We start from the raw sequence: 22535 nt of genomic DNA, 5'->3' as shown, positions 1-22535 counted from the left end.
TTAGTGCAAGGAGGAAGACCATTACTGCCCGGCTGGGATGAGAGTTTCAGCGATGGAAGCATCTAAGCTGTATTGTAAAACACAGGCAACAAATTAAGCATGCCAAGTGGGGGGAAGGATGGCATTGATAGAACTGTCTTAGAAACCTCTCCTTCATCATGCAGAAGCTCTGTCTGAAATTTAATCCCACAGTAAACATTGAGTAAGGTAATTCTGAAAAAGGAAAAGGGAAGAATTCCCTAAATAATAGCAGAAAGAATTAGGATTAGCTATACTGGGAGAAAATGAAAGTCAGTTCTGGAACCTCATATTGTGTGGCCTGAACAGTTGTAACCCTAACTGATGTACAACTGTAAGGTTTTTAAGAGACTATTAGAATTAGAACCCAAAAACTTGATTTCTAATTGGAAAAACTTTGGCCTCTAACTGGGGAAGCTAGATGGCAGCAGTGTATAATGCACCAGGGCTGGAATGGAGAGTCATCTTCATTAGTTCAAATCCCAGTCTCATTTACTGGCTATGTGACCCTGGGCAAGTTACTTAACTGTGTCTGCCTCAGTTTCTCCATCTGTAAAATGAGTTGGAGAAGGAAATGGCAAACCACTCCAGTATCTTTGCCAAGAAAACCCCAAACGAGGTTACAAAGACTTAGACACAACTGAAACAACTCAACAAATAACAACTGGCTTCTAATTAGAAGCCAAAAAACTTCTAATTAACACAACGAATTTCTCTTAGTGGGTTCCAGTTTGGGGTGGGGGAGGTGGGATGCCACTGTAATTTCCCAGCTCACACACAAAATGGTAAGTCATTCCCAAGATGAAAAACTCCTTCCACCGACACAGTTTAGCAACTTATCTGTAACTCAGAGTCTTAGAGAGCTGCCTTTGTGACTGAAGGGTTTATCCAGGATGTATAGCTGGCTGCGCGAGAAGCAGGACTTGAACTCAGTCTTCAGAGTTCCAAGGCCAGCACTCCATTCACTACACTACTGTCCTAGTTACCAGACAAAATTGAAGATTTCACAATATCACTCTGTCCAAGAAAATTACCAGAGAAATCTTCACCACCAGAAGTGACTTAACTGGTTTGCACCAATCTTGGACAACTGTTGATCATATAAAAGAAAGAATCATGGAGTCATGGAATCCCAGAATAGAGAGAAACCTTGGCAATCAGCTGCTCCATCCCCTGTGCAACATCACCTAAAAGTGGTTTTCCAGTCTCCACTTGAAGATGGAGAGTAGGACTTCTGGGAAAGACAGTGAGCAGAAAATTTGTAAAGAAAGTAAACGCTTCATCAGTGCTTGTTAACTGTTGACTGACTGGCTTACAACAGCCCACCCAAAAATCCTGATAATGTAAAAGAAAACAACCCTGAAAGACTTCAGGGCTCTGGTCAATACAATTATCAATCACCACTCCAGCAGACTGAAGATAAATCATGTTTCCCACCTCTTGGCAGACAGGTGCATAAGACAACCATTTTCACACATGGCCAGTTGTGGATTGATGTTGCTTGAGTATACTGATTTGTGTTAAGGGAGGGCTTTTCTTTGGGGGGAGAGGTGATGAAGAGGAAAGGAGCCTGGGAATGAAGGTATAAGAGGAAGTATGGAGAGATACTCATGGTGATACTAAAAGAAGAAGATAACAAAAAAAAGAGGGTCCATGAGACATTTTAAAAATACAGAGATGAGAGTGGAAGAAAGCTCTGAAGGAGTCACGGACAAGCACAGCAGTGCTGAAACTATCAAGTAAATTCTAAATATATACTTTTTTTAAAAACTGTACATAACAGAGATTTCTGATTTCATATGCAATCCTCTCTTTTTTGTCTGTCTTTGAATAAAGAAATATCAGTGTTCATAACAATAAAATGTCAAGTTCATAACAATAAAAAAAGTTTCAAGAAAGCATTAGAACACACACACACACACACACACACACCAGTAAAAGGGAATTCCCTACATGCCAATGCATTCCATTTCGGAACAGTTATGATTAACAGGTAATCCTTCCATGTGGTATTCTAGTATCTCCCTCCTTTCAACTTCCAAACACTGGTCCTAGCTATATCCTCTGAAGCCAAACCTAACAAATCTAATTCCATCACAAGGGGCAAGTCACATTCCCTCTCTAAACCAATTTTCTCTTCTACAAAATGAAGTGATTGGCCTAGCCCTAGATGACTTCTCAGGTACCATATACTTTTATACTGTGGTCAGACCCCCAATTTAAAAGACTTGGAAAAAAATCCCAAGTCATCTACCCCCAAACAATCAGACTTCCAAAGAAAACAGTCAGGAATCAGTCACTAGATAACTACCACACCTCAGTGTATTTTTCTTATCAATGTGAGCACTCCCACTAACAATGTAGATTATAGCAGTCTTATCTTGAGCTAGTCTTTCCAATTTCTTTCCATAATTCTTCCACTGAGTCTTTCGACATTTTGGGGATACTAATGCAGAGATAACAGCATCTCTCTGTTAACAAAGTAGTTCAAACTCCTTTTCTGATCATTCATGTCTTGATTGATATATCTATTACAAAACTCCATCTATCTGGCCCAAAATATAAAGAAGCCAAAGAGAGGATGCAAAGTGTTGTAGATAAAAGGCTGATCTCAATGTCAACTCTTTCCTAGACTGTTGCAATAGCCTCCTAATTGGCCTTCCTCCCTCCAGTCTCTTCCCACTCAAACCCATCCCCCACCCAGGTGCCAAAGTGATTTTCCTAAAGAGCAGCTCTACCCTCTCCTCAGTAAACTCCAGTAGCTCCATTATTTCAAAGAATTTTGTTTACACTTAAAGCCTTTCACAAACTGGCCCCAATCTACCATGCCAACTTTATTAGACACTACATCCCTTGCTATACACTATGATCCAGCCTCCTCATACATGGTGCTCCATCTCTCTTCTCTCTGCCTCTGCATGACTATCCCCCCTGGTTAGAATGTGCCCCCTCCTCACCTTCACAGCTCAGAATCTCTAGATTCCTTGGAGGTTCAGTTCAAATGCCATTTCTACATGCAGCCTTTCCCGATTCTTCTAGCTCCCAGGGCCCCCCCCAGAAAACTACCCAGCATCTACTCCGTAGATGTCTCTATGTGTCCATGTCATCTCTGTAAGTTCCTTAAGGACAGGGACTATTTCACTTTGCCTCCATATCCCACTTAACCTAGTACCTAGCATATACCGTGTTTCCCCAATAAGACCTATCCCGAAAATAAGCCCTCCCCTTACTGTGTAAGATTCCTCTAAAATAAGCCCTCCCCCGAAAATAAGCCCTATTGAGATTGCTACTGTAGTGAAGGTGATCCCCTGTGCTACACGCTACATTACAGTACCCTCTGTATGCACCGTCACCCCCCCTGCCCGAGCTCCGAGCTGCATCCAATCAGAGCTACAACAGTGAGCACGTCATCCTGTTCTTCCCCAGTGATTTGCTTATTGAATAAAGGTACATTTTTTTGTTCACATTTACCTGTTTATTAAAATTGCTGTCAATGTTCATTAAAATAAGCCCTCCCCTGAAAATAAGCCCTCTGGTGTTTTTCTGTCCAAAAAATTAATAAGACAGTGTCTTATTATCGGGGAAACACGGTAGTAGGTGCTTAATATATTTTTTTTAATTTTCATTCATTGTTGACTGACTGATGATAGATCTGGACCCTCTTCCCCACCTTCCCCCTGTCTCTCTCCTCCCCCCCCAAAAAAATTGCAGGATCTTGTTAGATATCTCTCTGCTGTTTTGGCAGAGCCATAGCTAAAACTTTTTTTTTTTTTTGCTTTTTTGGAGGGGGGGAGGCAAGGCAATTGGGGTTAAGTGACTTGCCCAAGGTCACATGGCTAGTAAGTGTTAAGTTTCTGAGGCCGGATTTTGAACTCAGGTCTTCCCGACTCCAGGGCCCATGCTCTATTCACTGCACCACCTAGCCGCCCCTCATAAGCAAAAATTTTTTATTCTATCATATGAATGGTCTTCTATTTTAAAATATAATCCTAAACTATGCATATGAACATTTTTCTTCACAAAAGGTCTTGTCAAAACTACTCGAAAGTTTTTCCAGGGCAAAATGGTCACCCATATACCTTATGGAGCAAAGATATAGGGATAGGAAGACAGCCACATGACAAAACAGGGAAACCTACCAGTCTCCTTCAAAAACTCCTTTGGCCAACCAATCAATTGTGAAACATGGGCTACCTTCTGACAAAGAAGTGGCCTCAGGGTGTGGAATGAAGCACCTCTACTGTCCAATGTGAAAATTGCTTGACTATGCCTCTTTCTGCAGTTCCTCGGTTTGGCTTTACAGACCATCATAACCGGGATCCTTCTACTCTTTCAAATTTCTAACTTTTTAACCCTCCAGGTACTCTAGGATCCAGGGCCACTGGCATCCCTGCTAGGGACACTCCATCTCTCAACTGTTCCTTTTAACTGGCTGCCCTCCCTGCTAGTCTTCACCATCTGGCTTCCCTGCCTTTTCCTGAAATTTCATTTAAAATTCCAGCATCTGCAAGAAACCTGTCCCAGACTCCCTTTAATACTCCTGCCTTCTCTGGGAGATTGCCTCCAATTTATTCTGTAAACATTCTGGATACTGGTACAGTCTTCTTTACATGTTGTTTTTTCCATTAAACTGTAACCTCCTTGAGGGTAGGAGCTGTTTCTTTGTATTCTCAGTGTTTAGCATTTGACCTGACACATAGTAGAACTCTTAATGAATGTTCATTGATTGAAAAACAAAAACAAAACGCTTGTTAACATATCAAAGGGGAAGAGTAGAAAGAAAATAGATTTTTATTTTATTTAAATTAATTTGGAATGTTTTTACTTTGTAAAATTATTATAATTGCTATTTTTGGCAAAAGTCAAACTCACCACAATATGCTCATAATCAAATACCTTATAAATAATTCAACTGAGTTCAATAATAATATATTTAAGTGCCAACTCCTCGATACAAAGCACTAAAAGTTCCCTGAAATTCATTTGTCAAAATTATGCAATCCAACTGCAGAACTTTAAGGACTAACCTTATAAATGCCATAAATTGCTTCAATTCTATTCTAATTATTCATAAGTCATCTGATAAACAGGTATGACTAGATCTACAATCAACCATCTCTATGTAATGAATCAGTCATTCTTTTTTGGCCTAGATATAAGATTTTATCTATGCAAAGAACTCCCAACATGGACACTCCCTCCATTGATGCATATCAGTAATTTGTCTTTGAGAGATGACTAGGTTAAGTGATTTTCTGCCTCTCAAGTCTAACTCTCTATTTAGGGTGCCACTCTATCTAGTGGCAGAGGCAAGACCTGAACCCAGGTCTTACTGAATCTAGTCCTGGCCTTCTGTCTACTCATTATATTAGGCTTGCCAATCCAAAATAGGATACACATTTTTCTAGGTAGGAATGACTGCAGTAGAAAATTCTGGCTGGTTAATCCTACCCCAGCCAAATCTTTGCAACAATCAATTTGCCTCCAGACCAGGCCCATTGCCATTCCACTACTGAATCCCTCTAGCTCAGGTGCAAAAGCATGGGAGTAAGACCTCTTCCATGAGACCTTTTTCACTCAGGAGTCACTGTAACTAACACTCACTCAAGGCCAGCTGTGGAAAAAGATAGTGCCTCACAAAGACTTGTGTATATAACTCTTAAAAGTCTATTTCTGCAAGGCTACTTCAAAGAATAGAGATTATGGTATTTTAGACACTACAGCTAAAGTGACCTGGTTGATGCTGCACTGGTTCAGTGACTGCTTTTGTGAAATGACTTCTAAGATGTTTCATGCCCAGACACTCACTTATTCAGGCTGTGACTTCATCTGAAAAGATTGCCAAACCATGTCTGTACTCTGCATGTTACCATGACCTCTGACCAAAAGCAACATAAAGTTTGATCCAAATTAGAAAAGGACACTAGTGTACCTGGCACCATTCTTCCTGAGAAGCACAAGGATGGATCAGATGACCCCTTGAGTCCACTTCCAGCCAGCTGCAGCAGACAGCCTTTGAAATAGTCACTGAAATGCCACCTAAGTCACCAGAATACTTACTGCCATGAAGAAGTGATTTGGGGACAGGAAACAAAGTTCTGTATGCACTAACATAAGCAGCCACTACACAGGAAGCCACTATTCAAGAAAGTGTTTTGGTCACATGGGGACAGAGACTAGTAATGCCCAGAGCAGAGAACTGTCATAAATAAAATGTGCCCCGATTCACATTTCTCCCACCAGATTCTACTTACGCCCGCAGCAAATCCAAGGCTTCCATCTAAGATCTGTCTCTGTAAATGAAAACAAGATGCTTCAGTTTGAGGAGGCAAGAAGAAAATCACATGTGCCAAAAGATAGCTAAGGTCCTCATAGGACCACACAAATAAAAACTGGCCCAAGCTTGACTTTTTTTGAACCCACCCCAAAGCCTAGAATATGCTTTCTTATGGGTTCTAAAAACAAAAGGAAAGCTTCTCTCCCCAGTGCTTGAGTCCTGATTCACCAAGAAAACAACAAAAAAAGATTCCATCCTTCAACTTGAAAAAAGATACTGCTAGGGGCGGCTAGGTGGAGCAGTGAATAGAGCACTAGCCCTGGAGTCAGGAGGAGCTGAATCCAAATCCTACCTCAGATACTTAACACAAATACTGGCCGTGTGACCTTGGGTAAGTCACTTAACCCCAACTGCCCTCCAAAAAAAAGAAAAAAAGATACTGCTAACCCCCCCCCCCCAAACCCCCCCCCCCCATTTAATATGCTTCTGTTCAACAAACATTTCTCAAATACCTGTTATCTGCAAAGCACTGTGCTGGCAATTCCACTGGGGACTCAATAATAACTATGCAATAATGCTAATAGCTCACATTTACATATGCATTAAGGTTTGCAAAGTCATTTATATAGATGATCTTATTTGATCCTCACCACAATGGAGTGAGAGAAGTCTTATTTTCATCCTCTTTTTACAGATGAAGAAGTTTAGTGTCACAAAGTTTAAACGACTTGCCCTAGATCAAAGAGCTAATATGAAGCTGGAGAAAAACTGAAAACCTGGTTTTACTGACTCCAATACAGCACTCTATATCCTAAAGCAATCCTGACTCATTCATCAGTGGGACTTGGGCTCAAAGCTGTTTTTCTCCTGGTGTAGAGGTAAATTTGCACTGATCCAAGCATGCTCTTGCCAGGTTTCCCTAGTGACCAGCCTCTGGAGGAGGGTTGGCCTAGGTCAAGTACACAGTTTTGACTACAGAACAGAATTTCTCCCAGTACAAAATCAACTGACCCATAGAGGGGAAGAACCTATGACCTCATTAGTAGCATGCCCTAACCAACTAGTTTAATTAACTAATACAAAAACATATATCATAAAGTCTGTAGGTAAAATCATCCCCCTATCCTCCAAGCACAGCCTAACAAGAACACCATCTTTTCAAAGGGATGAGCTGCATCATGGGGCTTCAGACCAAGGCAGCAGCTCCCTTTTTCAGGCCCACTTGCCAGGCTGCTTCTGTTATTGCCCTGGTGTTCCCCCTCTTTCTTTATCTCTGGGCCAGCTTGAGGTGAGGAAGGCTTGAAAAGCAAAAGTTTCAATGGCATCTGAAGGAAACACTTGTGCAATGGAAAATTCAAAATACTATTACTTTAAAGAATGACACATAATTAAAGAGATGCTGATTGCTCACAGTTGGGCCATCAATGTAATAAAAAATGTTATTACCTAAATTAATTTACAGTTAAAGCTATACCAAACTACCAATGGGGGTACTTTACAGAGATAGAAAAAATAAATAAATATCTAATTTCATTCAGAGGAACAAAACAGCTAGAATATCAAGGGAAATTTTAAGAGAGGAATTATAGGAAAATTGTACATCCAGACCTCAAATAATAAAGCAGTAATCACCTAGACTCCCTCCCAAAAAAATCATCAAAATTACCTTCTAGTGTTTTAAAAAACAGAAAAGTAGATCAGTGGAATAGACTGGATTAACAAGAATCAGAAAAAACTAAACTCAACCTGGCACTCAATAAAGCCAAGAATATAAGCTAGTAGTGGGGAAGTACACCCCTTCTGGAAAGAGCTACAGGGAAAACAAGAAAGCAAACTGGCCAAAAAGGGGGAAAAAAATACACACATACATATATATATACAGGTTTAAGTCAACATGTTAAACTACATACCACAATAAACTCAAAAGGAATACACACACAACCTGCTTTATAAAAGATCATACCAAAAAATATTTACAAAAGAATAACATTGGTTACCTTTTACAACTATGGACTAGAAGAGAATTCTTAGCCAAACAAGAGACAAAGATCATAAATATGTATACACACATACATACAGAGAGAGAATAGATAGATGGACAGACAGACAGACAGATAGATAGATGGATATGTAATTTTGAACCTCAGCTTGTGTACTATAACAGGATCAATGCAACTAGGATAATAAGGTGGGAAATAGTCAACTGGGAAAAAATATTCCTATCAAACACCCATGATAAGGGTCCAAGATATATAGGGAATGAATATAAATATGGTTAATAGCCATCTTCCAATCAATAAGTAATTAATATATACAAACAGTTCTCAGAAGAATTACAAACTATCAACAACCATATGAAAAAATGTTTCAAAACAATAATAATATGAAAAGGGCAAATCAAAAAAACTCTGAGGTTTCTTGTCATATATGTAAAACTGACAAAAATGACAAGAGATGGAAATCATCAATGATGTTGGCATTGCTATGAATTGGTCCAATCACTCTGGAAAGCAGAATTATGGTTTTAAAAAAGACAAACTTGTCCATTCCTTTTAACTTAGAGATCTCACAGTTAGGCATGTACTCCAAAGGGGAAGAAAGACAACAAGAAAGGTCCCACATATACTAAAATATTTACAGCAACACACTTTGTGTTAACAAAGTAGGTACCAATGATCTGAAAAATGGCTAAACAAATTGTTGATACACTAATATAATGGAATATTACCAGGTTGTAAGAAATGAAAAAGATGAAGAAATCAGAGAAGCATGGAAGACATGAACTGGTGTAGAATGAAGCAACCAGAACCAGGAAACCAACAATGACTACAATAAAAAGAAGGAACCTGAGTAAGGTTGCATCTTCCTTTCATCACTGCAGAAGTGTGGGGTTATGGGCACAGAATGTTACATGTATACCATCACATCTGGTTGACATGTTGGTTGGTTTTGCTAAACTCTTTTTTTCATTCTTTCCTCTTTTAAATTTAATTTTACTTTTTTCAATTAACAAAAATCTATTTTCTCTCCCTCCCATCTTAACCCCCATTTGGAAAAATGAAAAGAAAAATAAAATCGTCATAACAAATAAGCATTCCTAAGCAAAACACAATTTTTAATCTTTGTTATGATAGGTAGCTAGATGAGAGGGGGAAAGATATATTTGGAAATAAATGTAATATAAGAACAAAATCCATAAAGAATATTTTTAAATTGTCTGAGAGAGGGTTGGAACCCAGTACTATGAAAATAAGTAGTGCATGTATCATTATCCCTATCTATAAGGACAGGTAAACTGAAGCACATAAAGATTAATCCCATTTTAATATGCTGTTGTTGTTGTTGTTGTTATGCTTGTTTACTTGTGAATTAATGTGCTGTGACTTTTCTGTTCTGAGCCTCAAGAAGTCTTATCCATGAGATCAATATCTGCTTTACCAGTCTCCAATCTTCCTAAACACAATGAGCACCTAGTTTGCCAACTTCCCAGGCATATTTTAGTTTTCAGATCCCTCTCACAGTATGTTTAAATAAAACTTAAATCACACATTCATTTTCCTCTCTTTTGATTTCTAAGGCTGCTGTGCCAAACAATGAGAGTGCAAGGCACCCATCACAATGGTAAGCTTTAGGAGCTTGCAGACTGAGAACATTAAGGGAGATGGGGGTGAGGGAGAGAATTAGATCAGCTTTTCAATTGTGTATGTGCCAGTTCTTCTCAGGAGAGAATCAAAAAAATGAGAAACATGGAGGACAGAAAAGGAGAAGACAGTATGCTGTACTCCAACCACAAAAATTACTGTACACTGGGAGGCAGAAAGAAATTGGAGAGCACCTAACAGAAATCAGGGAGCAGCAGCAGATTGAATGAACTTTAATTCCCTCTCCCCTACACCTCCTGAATGGGGTCTCCATGGGCATTTGTGTTGGGTAGAAAGAGGGGGACAATTTCTGGAGGTTGTAGCTGACTGCCGTGTGTTCTCTTAGCTTAGGAAGAAGTAACAATGAGGGATACTGACATATCCCATTAAAGTTTGCTAGGCACTTTTACAGACATTATCGAATTTGACCCTCACCACCACCCAGTGAAGTAAGTTTTTATAAATGACAAAAGAGAAGTGAGTGAAGTTAAGTCACTTGGCCAGGTCACTAGCCCAAGCTAAGTGTGGGATTCAAACTCAGGCCTTCCCCATTCTAAGTCCCACACTGTACCCAGCACTGACCCAGCATCATGTCAGGGAGTAGTACGATGGGGATGGGGAAAGCTATCAGAAGGACCAGGCTGCATATTTTTTTCTTTAAGGGAGCTGTAAAAACCATTTTGCTTTCAACAAAATCAGGATTTGGAGGTTAGTTACTTGGCATTCTCACAAGGATGCATGAACTCACAGAACCACAAGGCCACTCACCTGACCACGGGTGAAGATGAAAACCAGGGCTGCCCCAGCTGCTGTCAGACCCCAGGTGAAGAAGGTCCCTAGCAAGGCTTGGAACACAGGACTGTAGCCTTGTATCATACTGAAAGCCCCTGTGTGTAGTGAAGAAAGACAAGAGCATCACACACCTGGATTACTGATTTCATGAACATTTACTGAGAGCTCTCATAGCTTACAGGAGACAGAGTAACATTTGGTTATCATAATACTCTCATTTAATGCTGCCCTTTAGTTAGTTTAGTTGGGCAGGCAGGTAAGATTTGGTTTTTATTTTGGTTTTGTCTTGTTTTGCTTTTGTTTTTCTTTGTTTGCTTTAAGACTGGTGATTCACAGTCCTTACTCCCATAATGATCTAAAGTTTAACCTGCTGTTTTTACAACCCTTCTTAGGCAGCCTGGAGGCACTCCTATACTGAGGGATCACCTTATTGGTTCCAGACTTAATGTGGACATGTGGTTGGCTTTAATCCTACTGTAGCTCAGAGCTCCAGAACTCAAGACATCCCCAGAAACAAGAATAACAAGTATGTGTCACCATGCCCAGCTAAGGCTTGTTTTTTAAATAATAACCTTAATAGTTATTAACTGTTATTTCTTTTTTAAAATGCCTATTTTTTTTTTGCAGTAAGTGGAGTCAAGTGACTCACCCAGGGTCATACAGCTAGGATCTGAAGCCCCATCTGAACTCAGGTCGTCCTGAGTCCAGGGTTGATGCTCTATCCACTGTACCACCTAGCTGCCCCTCTCCCGCCCACAGCTGCTGGAATCAAGCAATCATCAGTCAACAAGTATTTGTTAAGCATCAACTACAGACAGAATTCCTTCACCTCTATTCCGTAAGAGACCTGAAGTTATTGAAAACTGACACAAACACGTAAAAGAAAACTGGAAAGTCCCAAGAAGTTCACCAGTGGAAATTAATTATAAATAACTCATATTCATGAGGCACTTTAATGTTTGCAAAGCTTTTTATACACACTATCTCCCTGAAACCTCACAGCCCTGCAAGTTGGGCACTAATATCATCCCCATCTTTCATACAAAGCTCACAGAGATGCACAGGAGCCCACAGCAGGTCTCAAAGGTGAAACCTAAGCTCTTGTTTTCCTGACTTCAAGTCATTCTGATGCCCACCATGCCAGGCTGCCTCTAAAATCTATAGACAGACACTGGGAGCTGTGAGGAAAGAATCAGGGACTATTTAGCCTAGAAAAGAGAAGTTCCTTGAGAAGAGGAACTGTCTTTTGCCTTCTTGTGTACCCAAAGTCCTTAGCACAGTGCCTGACATATTAACTGGCACTTAATATAAACCAGCTGGCTGACTGATAAACCTGAATGAAGAATATTTAATAGGAAATAATATTAATAAATTATATTTACATGGGAATATAAGACTTCTTTTTTTTTAAATTTCACTTAAAAATATTTTTTTCTTCCTCCCACTATAAGGTCGCCAAATGTTTTCATTTGAATATTATGAGTATTTTATCTTTTAGGCTCCAAAGATCCTAACAAAACTGAGACTAAAAAAGACTGCGATTGCACAAAAAGAAGAATCTCTTAGCTACAAAAGGTCATTCTAGTTTTATGTTTCTCCACCAAATGGATCGGGTTTACCTTGTCAGAAGGACTGGTAAGTTAGCCAAACCAGGCAATGACACTTCAGTTGATCTAACTCCCATTTAGTTCTATAGTGCTGAAGATGAGGTCATACAAGCACAGAGAGCATTAAAAATTCTTTATTAAGCACTTATGATGTTCCTGGAACTGTTTTAAGTGCCAGGGATAAAGGAAAGGCAAAGATGGTCCCTACTCTGAAGGAAATCACATTTTCACTAGCAAAGACAACATGCAAACAATCATATACAAACATGCCATATACACTGTAAAGGGGAAGGGAGGAAAGAAGGAAGGAAGGAAGGAAGGAAAGAAGGAAGGAAGGAAGGAAGGAAGGAAGGAAGGAAGGAAGGAAGGAAGGAAGGAGCATTTATGAAGTGCCTACTATGTGCCAGGCATTTTGCTAAGCCCTTTACAAATAATCTCATTTTGTTCTGAGAACTGGGAGTTAGGTGCTACCATTTTACAGTTGAGGAAACTGAGGCAGGCAGAGGTTAAGTGTCTTGCCCAGAGTCACAGAGCCAGTAAGTGCCTGAGGCTGGGAATGAACTTAAGTGTTCCTGCCTCTAGGCTCAGTGCTCCATCCACTGTGCCACTAGCTGCCTGAGGTAGGAGGTCTCTTGCATAAGAAAGATAATGTTATTCGTTTATCTCTGTTCAGGGGACCTCCTCCAATGTTTACCTATTCTAAAATCTTAGTTTAGAAATGACTGGTGGCCAAACTCACATAGTGTCTTTGCCCTAACTTTGGAAAATTACAGAGCAGAGAAATATGCTTATTTAAAAGCCATGTACTCTAATTTACAAACATCTGGTTCTGTTCCTCGTCACTCAGCTCACAGGCCTCTTTCAGTTCACATTATGTGTCTTTCCAAAGTCCACATAACTAGAGGCAACACCACAAGGCCGGACAAGAACTCGGGTGCTTTGTTCCTCCAAATCAGCTACCGCAGATCCTACAACTATACATACACAAAAAAAGGAAGGGGGTGGGAATAAACATTTATATAGCATCTATTAAGTGCTGGGTACTGTGCTAAGCATTTTACAAACATTATTTCCATCAATCTTCACAATAAGTGTGGGAAGTTGGGGAAAGTGAGGCAAACTGAGGTTCAGTGACTTGCCCATAGCTAGTATCTGCAGCTGGATTTGAACTCAGGTCTTCCTAATGCCAGGTCCAGCACTCTGTAAGCTGTCCCAAGGGGGAAAATGAAAAGCAAGGGTGTGAGTGTGTACCCTCTGGCAAAGTAAGTCAGGAACTTGGCAAGACAGTCCCTGCACTGCCCTGCTTCCAGGCCATCTCCTGCTCAACGCCTGAAGTTAGCCCTCTGTGAAAGAAACCAGAGTAGGAGAATCACACCAGGTCTCCATGTTCAAAATGAAGGAGATCAAACAAGGAAAAAAGCAAATCCATTCTTTATCCAAGCCATCTACAGGGTGTCCCTAAAGTCTGGACACATAAGATATCTTATTAACTATGCATATTTTCAAGAAATGAAATTTTTAACATTTATTTAATTAGCTTAAATTTTAGCCATGACAATTTCATGTGAAATAAAAGCTTTCCTCAGCTATTGGGGACTATTTTCCATATTAATGAGATTAATTTAATTTAATTTATTAATGAGATTTCCCGTGTCTTCCTATGAAACCTCATTTCTTCGAATGAAATAAAATGTTGAAAATTTCATTCATTTCATTTCTTGAAAATATGCATAGTTAATTAATTTCCTATGTGTCCAGACTTTAGGGACACCGTGTGGCTAATTCATGTAAAAGTGGGATCTTTTTTGGACCCTTTGAATCACTGTGACAGCGGTTCACTTGTTTCTGCTTCTGCCCAATCAATCAGTCATTAATCAATCCATCATTAGTCAATAAACATTTAATAAATGCCTAGATGTGCCCGGAACTGTACTAAGTGTCAAAGATACAAAGACAAAAGACAGTATCTGCCCTCAAGGTGCTCTAAATCAAGTATTTATTACAAGAATTTTCTAAGTGCCTATTAGATTGTGAGTTCCCTGAGGACAGAAGTTAAACTGGTGGGGGGGGGGGGGAGGAGGTATCTTTCTTAGATAGTTAATACTTAGCATAGAAAAAAAGGCTTGCTCAAGTCCAGCCTCTTACACTTAATAGCTGTGTGACCCTAGGCAAGTCACAACCTGACTGCCTCTAAAAATGGGGAGAGGGGGTGGCTGGAGGCAGCTAGGTGGCATAGTAGATAGAGGACCAGTCCTAAAATCAGGAGTATATGAATTCAAATCTGGCCTCAGACAATAGCTGGGTGACCCTGAGCGAGTCACTTAACTCTGGTTCTATAAACAGGTGAGGGGGGTGTGGCTGGGGGCAGCTAAGTGGCACAATGGATAGAAAACCAGTCCTAAAATTAGGAGTATCTGAATTCAAATCTGGATTCAGACACTACCTCTATGACCCTGAGCAAGTCACTTAATCCCAATTACCTCTTTAAAAAAATACTCTTAGGGGCGGCCAGGTGGCTCAGTGAGTTAGAGCACTGGCTCCAGTGTCGAAATGACCTGGGGATCGAATCCAGGCTCAGACATTTAGCACCACACCCAGAAATAACTGGCCGTGTAACCTTGAGCAAGTTACTTAACCCCAGTTGCTTAAAAACAAAACAAAACAAACAAAAAAAAATACTCTTGCTCAGTTGACTTGACCTGTCTACCATGTATCAGGCACTGTAGATACAAATACAAAGAAATAATCCTTACTCACAAAAAGCTTGTACTCTAACAGGGGACAAAATGAGTATATGTGTAAGTAAAGAACACACATAAAGGGGAGGCTCGGTGGCACAGTGAAGAGAGGACCGGTCCTGGAGTCAGGAGGACCTGAGTTCAAATCCAGCCTCCGACACTTAACACTTACTAGCCGTGTGACCTTGTGCAAATCACTTAACCCCAACTGCCCTGCCTTCCCCCCCCCTAAAAAACAAAAAAAAAAAAAAAAAAGAACACAAATAAAGAGAGTAAATACAAGGTAGTAAAATACAAGAGAGTATGGGAGAAAGGACACTAGCAATAAGGGAAAGGGGGTCAGGAAAGGCTCCACAAAGAAGGTGATGCCTGAGCTCTGTCTCTGAAGAGAAGGATTACATGAGGTGGCCATACTGTGAATGAACACCCACTGAAGAAGTGGTCAGACAGGTAGAAAACCATGGTGGTCAATAATATGCAGCAGACAGGTGAAGAAGGATGAGGCCCATCATATCTGGGAATTAACGGACTGTTGGTGATTGTGGAGAGAGCAGTTTCAGTTGAGCGATGAGTTCAAAAGCCAAAGCACAAGGGTTGGGAAGTGGGAGGAGACAAAGTAGAGGCAATAAGTACACACAGCTTCTTCTAGTTTGGCCAAAAAAGAGCAGAGATGTAGGATGATAGCTACAGACAGCTAGGAAGAGTGCCAGGCCTGGAGTCAGAAACATCTGAATTCAAATCAGGCCTCAGATGATTACTAGTGTGATCCTGGGCAAGACCCTTAACCCTGTTTGCCTCCGTTTCCTCATCTATAAAATGAGCTGGAGAAGGAAATGGCAAATCACTCCAATAGCTTTGCCAAGAAAACCCCAAATGGGGTCATGAGGAATCAGACATAACTGAACAACAATAAAAAATGGTGGATAGTAAAGTGTAAAGATTTGTTTTAAAACGGAAGGTTTAGATATGTTCGAGAAGAGTATGGAAGGGACTAAGAGACAGGCAGAAGTTGGAGATGGGGATAATTGAGCTTGCAATTTCCTGAAGAAAATAGGAGGAGAAGGTTTCAAGGGTACAGGTAGAAAGAATGGAAGTGGGGTGGCTAGGTGGCACAGTGAATAAAGCACCGGCCTTGGAATCAGGAGGACCTGAGTTCAAATCAGACCTCAGACATTTAACACTTACTAGCTGTGTGACCTTGGAGAAGTCACTTAAGCCCAACTGCCAGGGGAGGGAAGTGGAGGGAAGGGGACGGAAGGGAAGGGGGGGGGAGGGGAGGGGGGGGGGGGGGGTGGGAGGGGTTATTAACCTCGAGAGTGAGGCTCTTCCGAGGTAAGCGGAGGAAAGGGGGGGGGAGGGAGGACTTGGCACCTGTAAGGGCCACCTCATTGTCAGAGTCAAGAAAAGGAGGAGTGACTATGAAATGATGTCAAGGGATTCTGAGATGACGAGAAGGAGAAAAGGGGCCACTTACGATGAATGGTTTCAATTTTCTCAGTAAACTTAAGATGCAAAGCTCTCAGCTAAGAGGAGGGGAAGGAATGGGAAAAAAGAAGAGAGATGAGGTTTGGCTATGGCAGTTAAAAAGGTTCTAGAGACATAATTTTATCATTTTATTAACAATGCCAGCATTTCAACAAAAGGATGGTCATTTGGCCATCTCTCTCTTAGACCAAAGACCCCCAATGGCAGTTGGTTTACAGTTATATGCCCTTGAAGAGCAGGTATTCAATCAATTCTGATTAGTTAACAATTAATGAGAAAGTGAATATTACAATGAGAGGCTGAGAGTGACATCAAGTCACCCTTGGACAGAGACTATCTCTATTCCCAGATCACCCCCTGCGCCTTGGTCAATTCAGACAAAAATATATAACTCCACCCAAGCTTGACTGAATATAATTCACCTAAGACTAGAGATTCCCTGTAAGGCTGGGTGGGGTCTGATAGAGAAGGCTAACTCAACCTTTAGAGACTGAGGTCTTGAAGAAAGAAAAAAGGGGGAAATCTGAATCTCCCTAAATCACTGGCTATTAATAATAATTTCTCTCATGGAAAAGCTTCTGTAAAGAGGGAGATATGACATCAATAATAGACCTGTCTTACAGCATCGAGAGCCCAATTGAAATTGGGTAACATCCAACCAGTTATGTACCAGTTAAGACAGTTATATGACTTTCTCTAGCTCTGTTAAGCAATCTATATGTAGGAGAGAAGTATGGTAAGTGATCCAAGACTGAGATTGGGCAAGGGTAAGCACTGATAAAACAGGGTGGGGAGAAGGATTCAAGAGCAGAGGACAATGCCGAGTTGTACTAGCTAACTAAAGGGTTGAGATTAGAAAGGAAGCAAAATGAGAGCAGAAGTAATGGTCTGAGAAAGTCCTGTGGGGTGGAGGCACTAGAGGTTGGGATGAGAGCAAAGAATAGGATTAGGAGGGGTCAGGCATAGGCAGAAATGGAATGACTTCTTCCTATGGTCAGAGAAGTTACAAAGATTTTGATTAAGGAATTGAACCAGTGTGTTCCAATGTGTGACTGAAGTGGAATGAAGGGGTGGGTGATAGGATTTAAAGACAACGAGGAATTAGTAGATAAGAGACTAAGAGATATTGATGGTGAAGTCCACTAGTATGAAAGTAGGCATTGGGAAGAAAAGGAAAACACTGAACTACACACTGAGCTCACTGAGAAAGGAGGGAGAATGGTCTGCAGACCATAAGCAGCAGCCCCATGATCTCGCTGTATGAAAAAATCTAAGTGAAAGGAAGGAGGTAACTGAGGAATGAAGTAAAAGGGTATCAGGAAGCAGCAGTGAAGACAAGGAGTGTCTCTGCTTCCCCATCCAAGACTACAGTATCCAAGCTATGAATGAAGGTACCACCTTAGTGTTAGACAGAATGGATAAGAATTATGGAGGGGGTGGAGCCAAGATGTCTGAGTAGAAGCACAAACTTGGTACAGGCTCCCACTTCAGTCACTTCCAATATATGTAAAAAAATAACTCTAAACAAACTTTAGAGCTACAGAACCCACAAAGAGACAAAGAGAAACAAAGTTCCCACTGAAAAAAGCTTGTCAGGATGACAGGAAGGATCTATCATACCAGGCTGGGAGCTGAGCACAGCCCTACATGAGCCATGTGGTTCCCAGGTCCCAGGGCACCCCAAACAGACTTCAGGAGAGAGAATAAGCAGCAGCTGTGGCAGTTTCCGGACTTGTCAACCCACAAAGGCCAAAAAGAAAGTAAAAGGTCAGTGTGGGACTCTGTGGGAACAGAGGAACTGAAAGCACAGTCTGGCCCCTGTCCTTAGGGAGAAAAGTGGCAGAGGCATGGCAGATGTGCAGCCACAGCTGCCTGGCTGCCTCAGAAGCTCCTGACTTACAGATTGGAGGGGGACCAAGCAATCATTCAGAGGGCAATTGCTCTTGCTTTAACTTGCTTAGATCTGGATCGAGGTCTTGGGGGGTGGTCCTGGGGTGTGTGACCACTGAGCCAGAGCTTGTGGTGTCTGTAGAGAGGGCGCCCAACTAATACCTCCAGCATCTGTGAAAACCCCAGCAATTTGGGACAAAACTCTCTCCACTGTGGAAGCAGAGTTCTACCGTGGCAAAGAGCTCAAAAGTCAGGTAATTGAGTGGCAAAATGAACAAGCCCAGGAAACATAATCAAACCATAGATTCATTTTTTGGGGACAGAAAGGATCAAGACATGGAGTGGAAGGAAGACAGTGAAGTCAAAACTCCTGCATCAAAAGAATCCAAGAAAAATATGAACTGGTTACAGGCCATGGAGAAGCTCAAGAAGGATTCTGAAAATCAAAAAGAGAAGTGGAGGAAAAACTGGGAAGAGAAATGAGAATGATGCAAGAAAATCATGAAAAGCAAGTCAAGAGCCTGCTAAAGGAGACTCAAAAATACACTGAAGAAAATAACACCTTAAAAAATAGACTAATTCAAATTGCAAAAGAGACTCAAAAAGCCAGTGAGAAAAATTTTCCAGATGGAAAAGGAATTTCAAAAACTCACTGAAGAGAATAACTCCTTCAAAATTAGACTGAAAAAATTGGAAGCTAATGACTTTATGAGAAATCAAGATACTATAAAACAGATCCAAACAAATAAAAAAATAGAAGGCAATGTGAAATATCTCACTGGAAAAACCACTGACTTGGAAAATAAATCCAGGAGAGAGAATTGTAAAATTACTGGACTACCTAAAAGCCATGATCAAAAAAAGATCCTAGACACCATCTTGAAAGAAATTATCAAGCAAAATTTCCCTGATATTATAGAACTAGAGGGCAAAATAGAAATTGAAAGAATTCACCAATCTTGAAAAAGATTCCAAAAAGAAAACTTCTAGGAATATTATAACCAAATTCCAGAGTTCCCAGGTCAAGGAGAAAATACTGCAAGCAGTCAGGAAAAAAAACAATTTGAGTATTGTGGAAACACAATCAGGATAACACAAGACCTAGCAGCTTCTAAATTAAGGGACTGAAGGAGTTGGAATATGATATTCTGGAGGTCAAAGGAGCTGGGGTTAAAACCAAGAATCCTACCCAGCAAAAGTGAGTATAATGCTACAGGGGAAAATATGGTCATTCAATGAAATAGAGGCTTTTCAAGCATTCTTGATGAAAAAACCAGAGCTGAACAGAAAATCTGATTTTCAAATACAAGAAGCAAGAGAAGCATAAGAAGGTAAACAGGAAAAAGAAATCATAAGGAACTTATTAAAGTTGAACTATTTACATTGCTACATGGAAAAGTGATAATTGTAACTCATAAGATTTTTCTCATTATGAGAATAGTTGAAGGGAATGTATATATATGTATGTATACATACATGTGTGTATGTATAGGAAGGTATATGTGTATATATGTGAAAGCATGGGCATATGTATGTTCATGTATACATAGACAGAGGGCACAGGAGGAGTTGAATATGAAGGGATGATATCTAAAAAATAAAATTAAGAGGTGAGAGAGGAATTTTTGGGGAGGTGAAAGGAAGAGATAGATTAGGGTAAATTATCTCATATAAAAGAGGCAAAAGAACACTGTTACAATGGAGGGGAAGAGCAGGAAGGTGAAAGGGAATGGGACAACCTTATTTTCATTGAATTTGGCTTATGGGGGGAATAACATACACACTCTATTGGGTATCTTACTCTACAGGAAAACAAGGGGGTAGGAGATAAGAGTGGGGATGATACAAAGGAGGGCAAATTGGGGGAAAGGGTAGTTAGAAGCAAACACTTTTGAAAAGGGACAGGTCAAAGGAGAAAATAAAATAAGTGGGAGGTGAGATAGGATGGAGGGAAATACAGTTAGTGTTTCACAATATAACTACTATGGAAATGATTTTGGTAACTACACATGTACAACCTATATTGAATTGCTTATCTTCCCAGTGGGGGCAGATGAGGAGGGAAGAAGGGAAAAAATCTGGAACTCAAAGTTTTAAAAACAAATGTTTAAAAAAATTGTTTTTTACATGCAACTGGGAAATAAGATACAAAGGCACAAATCCATCTTGCCCTACTAGAAAGTTAGGGAGGTGATGGGGGAGGATATAAGAGAGAACAGATTGGAGGAAGGGGTATTCAGGAGGCTTGCTATTCTGGGGTGGAGATAGGGGAAAGACAGGGAGAAAAATTGTGACTAAAAATCTTGTGAAAATGAATGCTGAAAACTGAAAATAAATATTTATTTTAAAAAATCATAAGGGGGGCTCAATAAAGGTTAGTAGATGGAAAGAATGTGAGAGAAAGAGGTCCAGATTGAAGGGAAATTTGTTCACTGTGAAATAAAAATAAAAAACACACAACAGAAGGTGTAGGCAAGATAGGAATATAACATGGATGGAGTAGGGTTGAAAAGGATGGGGAGAATGGAAGCTATGGACAGTTTGTTCCATGTGGCAGGACTTGAGTAATATAGGGAAAGAAAGAGGTTGTGGGAGATTATTTATTAGCTATAGGAGGAGTAGTGGGTGGCAGATGCGTAATAAAATCCAGTCAAAAGGGTGTTGTTGCCTTGCAAGGACCAGGAAGAGGAACCTTACTTAGTCCTCCTGCCTGCTCCTTCTCTGCAGTGGCTGAGGAGGAGGCTGATGGTACAGCTGCCCCTCACCCCCCGGTGCTAGACAGGGCTTTAGTTAATCCAAAGCACTTAATAGGCAAACTATGCCTGTTTTCTACTGCTCACTAGCCATGATAGACAATGATTAGTAGAATGATTTCATACTATTTATACCTTTTCGAAGTTACACAAAATAACCTAAATATTTGTACTTCATACTTGCCAAAGGCCAAATGTATTTGATGGAGTGGTATATAAAGAGATGGTTATATAAGATAGTGCCTGTCTTCTGGGACCATAGCAATCACCAACATCACTACCCTTCTGAAACTCTCCCATCATTGTCCTATGACAAGGTAGCTTTCACCTACCTCAACCCACTAAGGATGTAAATGAGAAAGACATCCCCAAAAGGCTCTGGTCTCCCAGGGTTTGGCACTTTTTCCCTTTCAATATTTTAATAAAGTTCTGCTTCCCCTGCCACCCACACACACTGTTTTATTTTTTTTTCCTCTGAAGTGTCTTTTCTCCTGATGTATTTCAAATAAAAAGACAGAATACCAGTATCCCCAGAACTGAGAGGTTGGAAATAGGCCCCTCCTTTAAAGAGAGATTGATATGGATGAAATAGAATCCTTTTAAATAAATAAAACAGAGAGTGGGTGGTTTTAGTACACTGAGGAACATGTATCACATTTAAAGCATCTTATGCAACCAAGCTCAGACTTACTCATAAGCTGGTAGTTAATATATAAAACTTGATTAATTAACTGAAGACAGGATTTTTCTCCACCCACTTAAACTCTTCGAAAAGCCAAAAACAACCTCCTACTTCCAGCAAACACCCAGACCCACAGTACTATACTGACACATAAGGTGTTCTCTGCTATATGTAAGGTTTCTTTCTTTTTCACCTGTTGGTGCACTTCAAAAGTGTTCATGAAGTTACTGGGGAAAAGGGAAGAAAGAAGAGAAACGTGTGCCTTGGGATCTGTTCTCCATGTGAGGATCAAATGAGATAGTATATGGAAAGTGCTTTGCAAATCTCAATGTACTACAAAAAATGTTAGCTATTTATTACTGTCATTAGTATTATTTCATCATTATCACTAATATTTTCTCCCCATAAATGACTTATGCTCTTTAGCCCTTGGAGCAACAACACACTCCCTATTCCAAACAAGGAAAATGGGGTAAGATGATTTGGATTTGAGCAAAGGCATGGAAGAAAAATCCCCCTAAAACCAAGGGGGAGACTGAGGGCACCTGGAGGGTGTGACGGGAAGACCGCGGAGTGCAAAGCATCCCCCAGCCTGGGCTCCCTGGGTCACAGGCGTCTCACAGCCTCGGCGGCGGAGGGGGAATGAATGGAG

The 22535-nt window shown here is 40.5% G+C and overlaps 1 protein-coding gene across 5 annotated transcripts in view; it reads right to left on the bottom strand.

Moving 5' to 3' along the window:
* The window catches only part of SLC39A11 (solute carrier family 39 member 11), a 564681-nt gene that overhangs the window by 541679 nt on the left and 467 nt on the right, over positions 1-22535 (bottom strand). For 3 of the 5 annotated variants that reach the window (XM_069076522.1, XM_069076526.1, XM_069076523.1), the window contains exons 2-3: positions 10705-10823; positions 6273-6311 (exon numbers count right to left, since the gene is read on the bottom strand). In XM_069076522.1, the coding sequence (XP_068932623.1) occupies positions 6273-6311; positions 10705-10812 (147 nt within the window). In that variant the 5' untranslated portion in view covers positions 10813-10823. The remainder of the gene's footprint in view (positions 1-6272; positions 6312-10704; positions 10824-22535) is intronic. The other 2 variants (XM_069076524.1, XM_069076525.1) reach the window with 1 other exon arrangement.

The sequence above is a fragment of the Petaurus breviceps genome, unplaced genomic scaffold (genome assembly GCF_028583685.1).
Source record: "Petaurus breviceps papuanus isolate PSGF00001 unplaced genomic scaffold, PetGlider_PUasm1.0 90925, whole genome shotgun sequence".
Taxonomy (NCBI): domain Eukaryota; kingdom Metazoa; phylum Chordata; class Mammalia; order Diprotodontia; family Petauridae; genus Petaurus; species Petaurus breviceps.
This window is presented reverse-complemented; position numbering and strand designations above follow the sequence as displayed.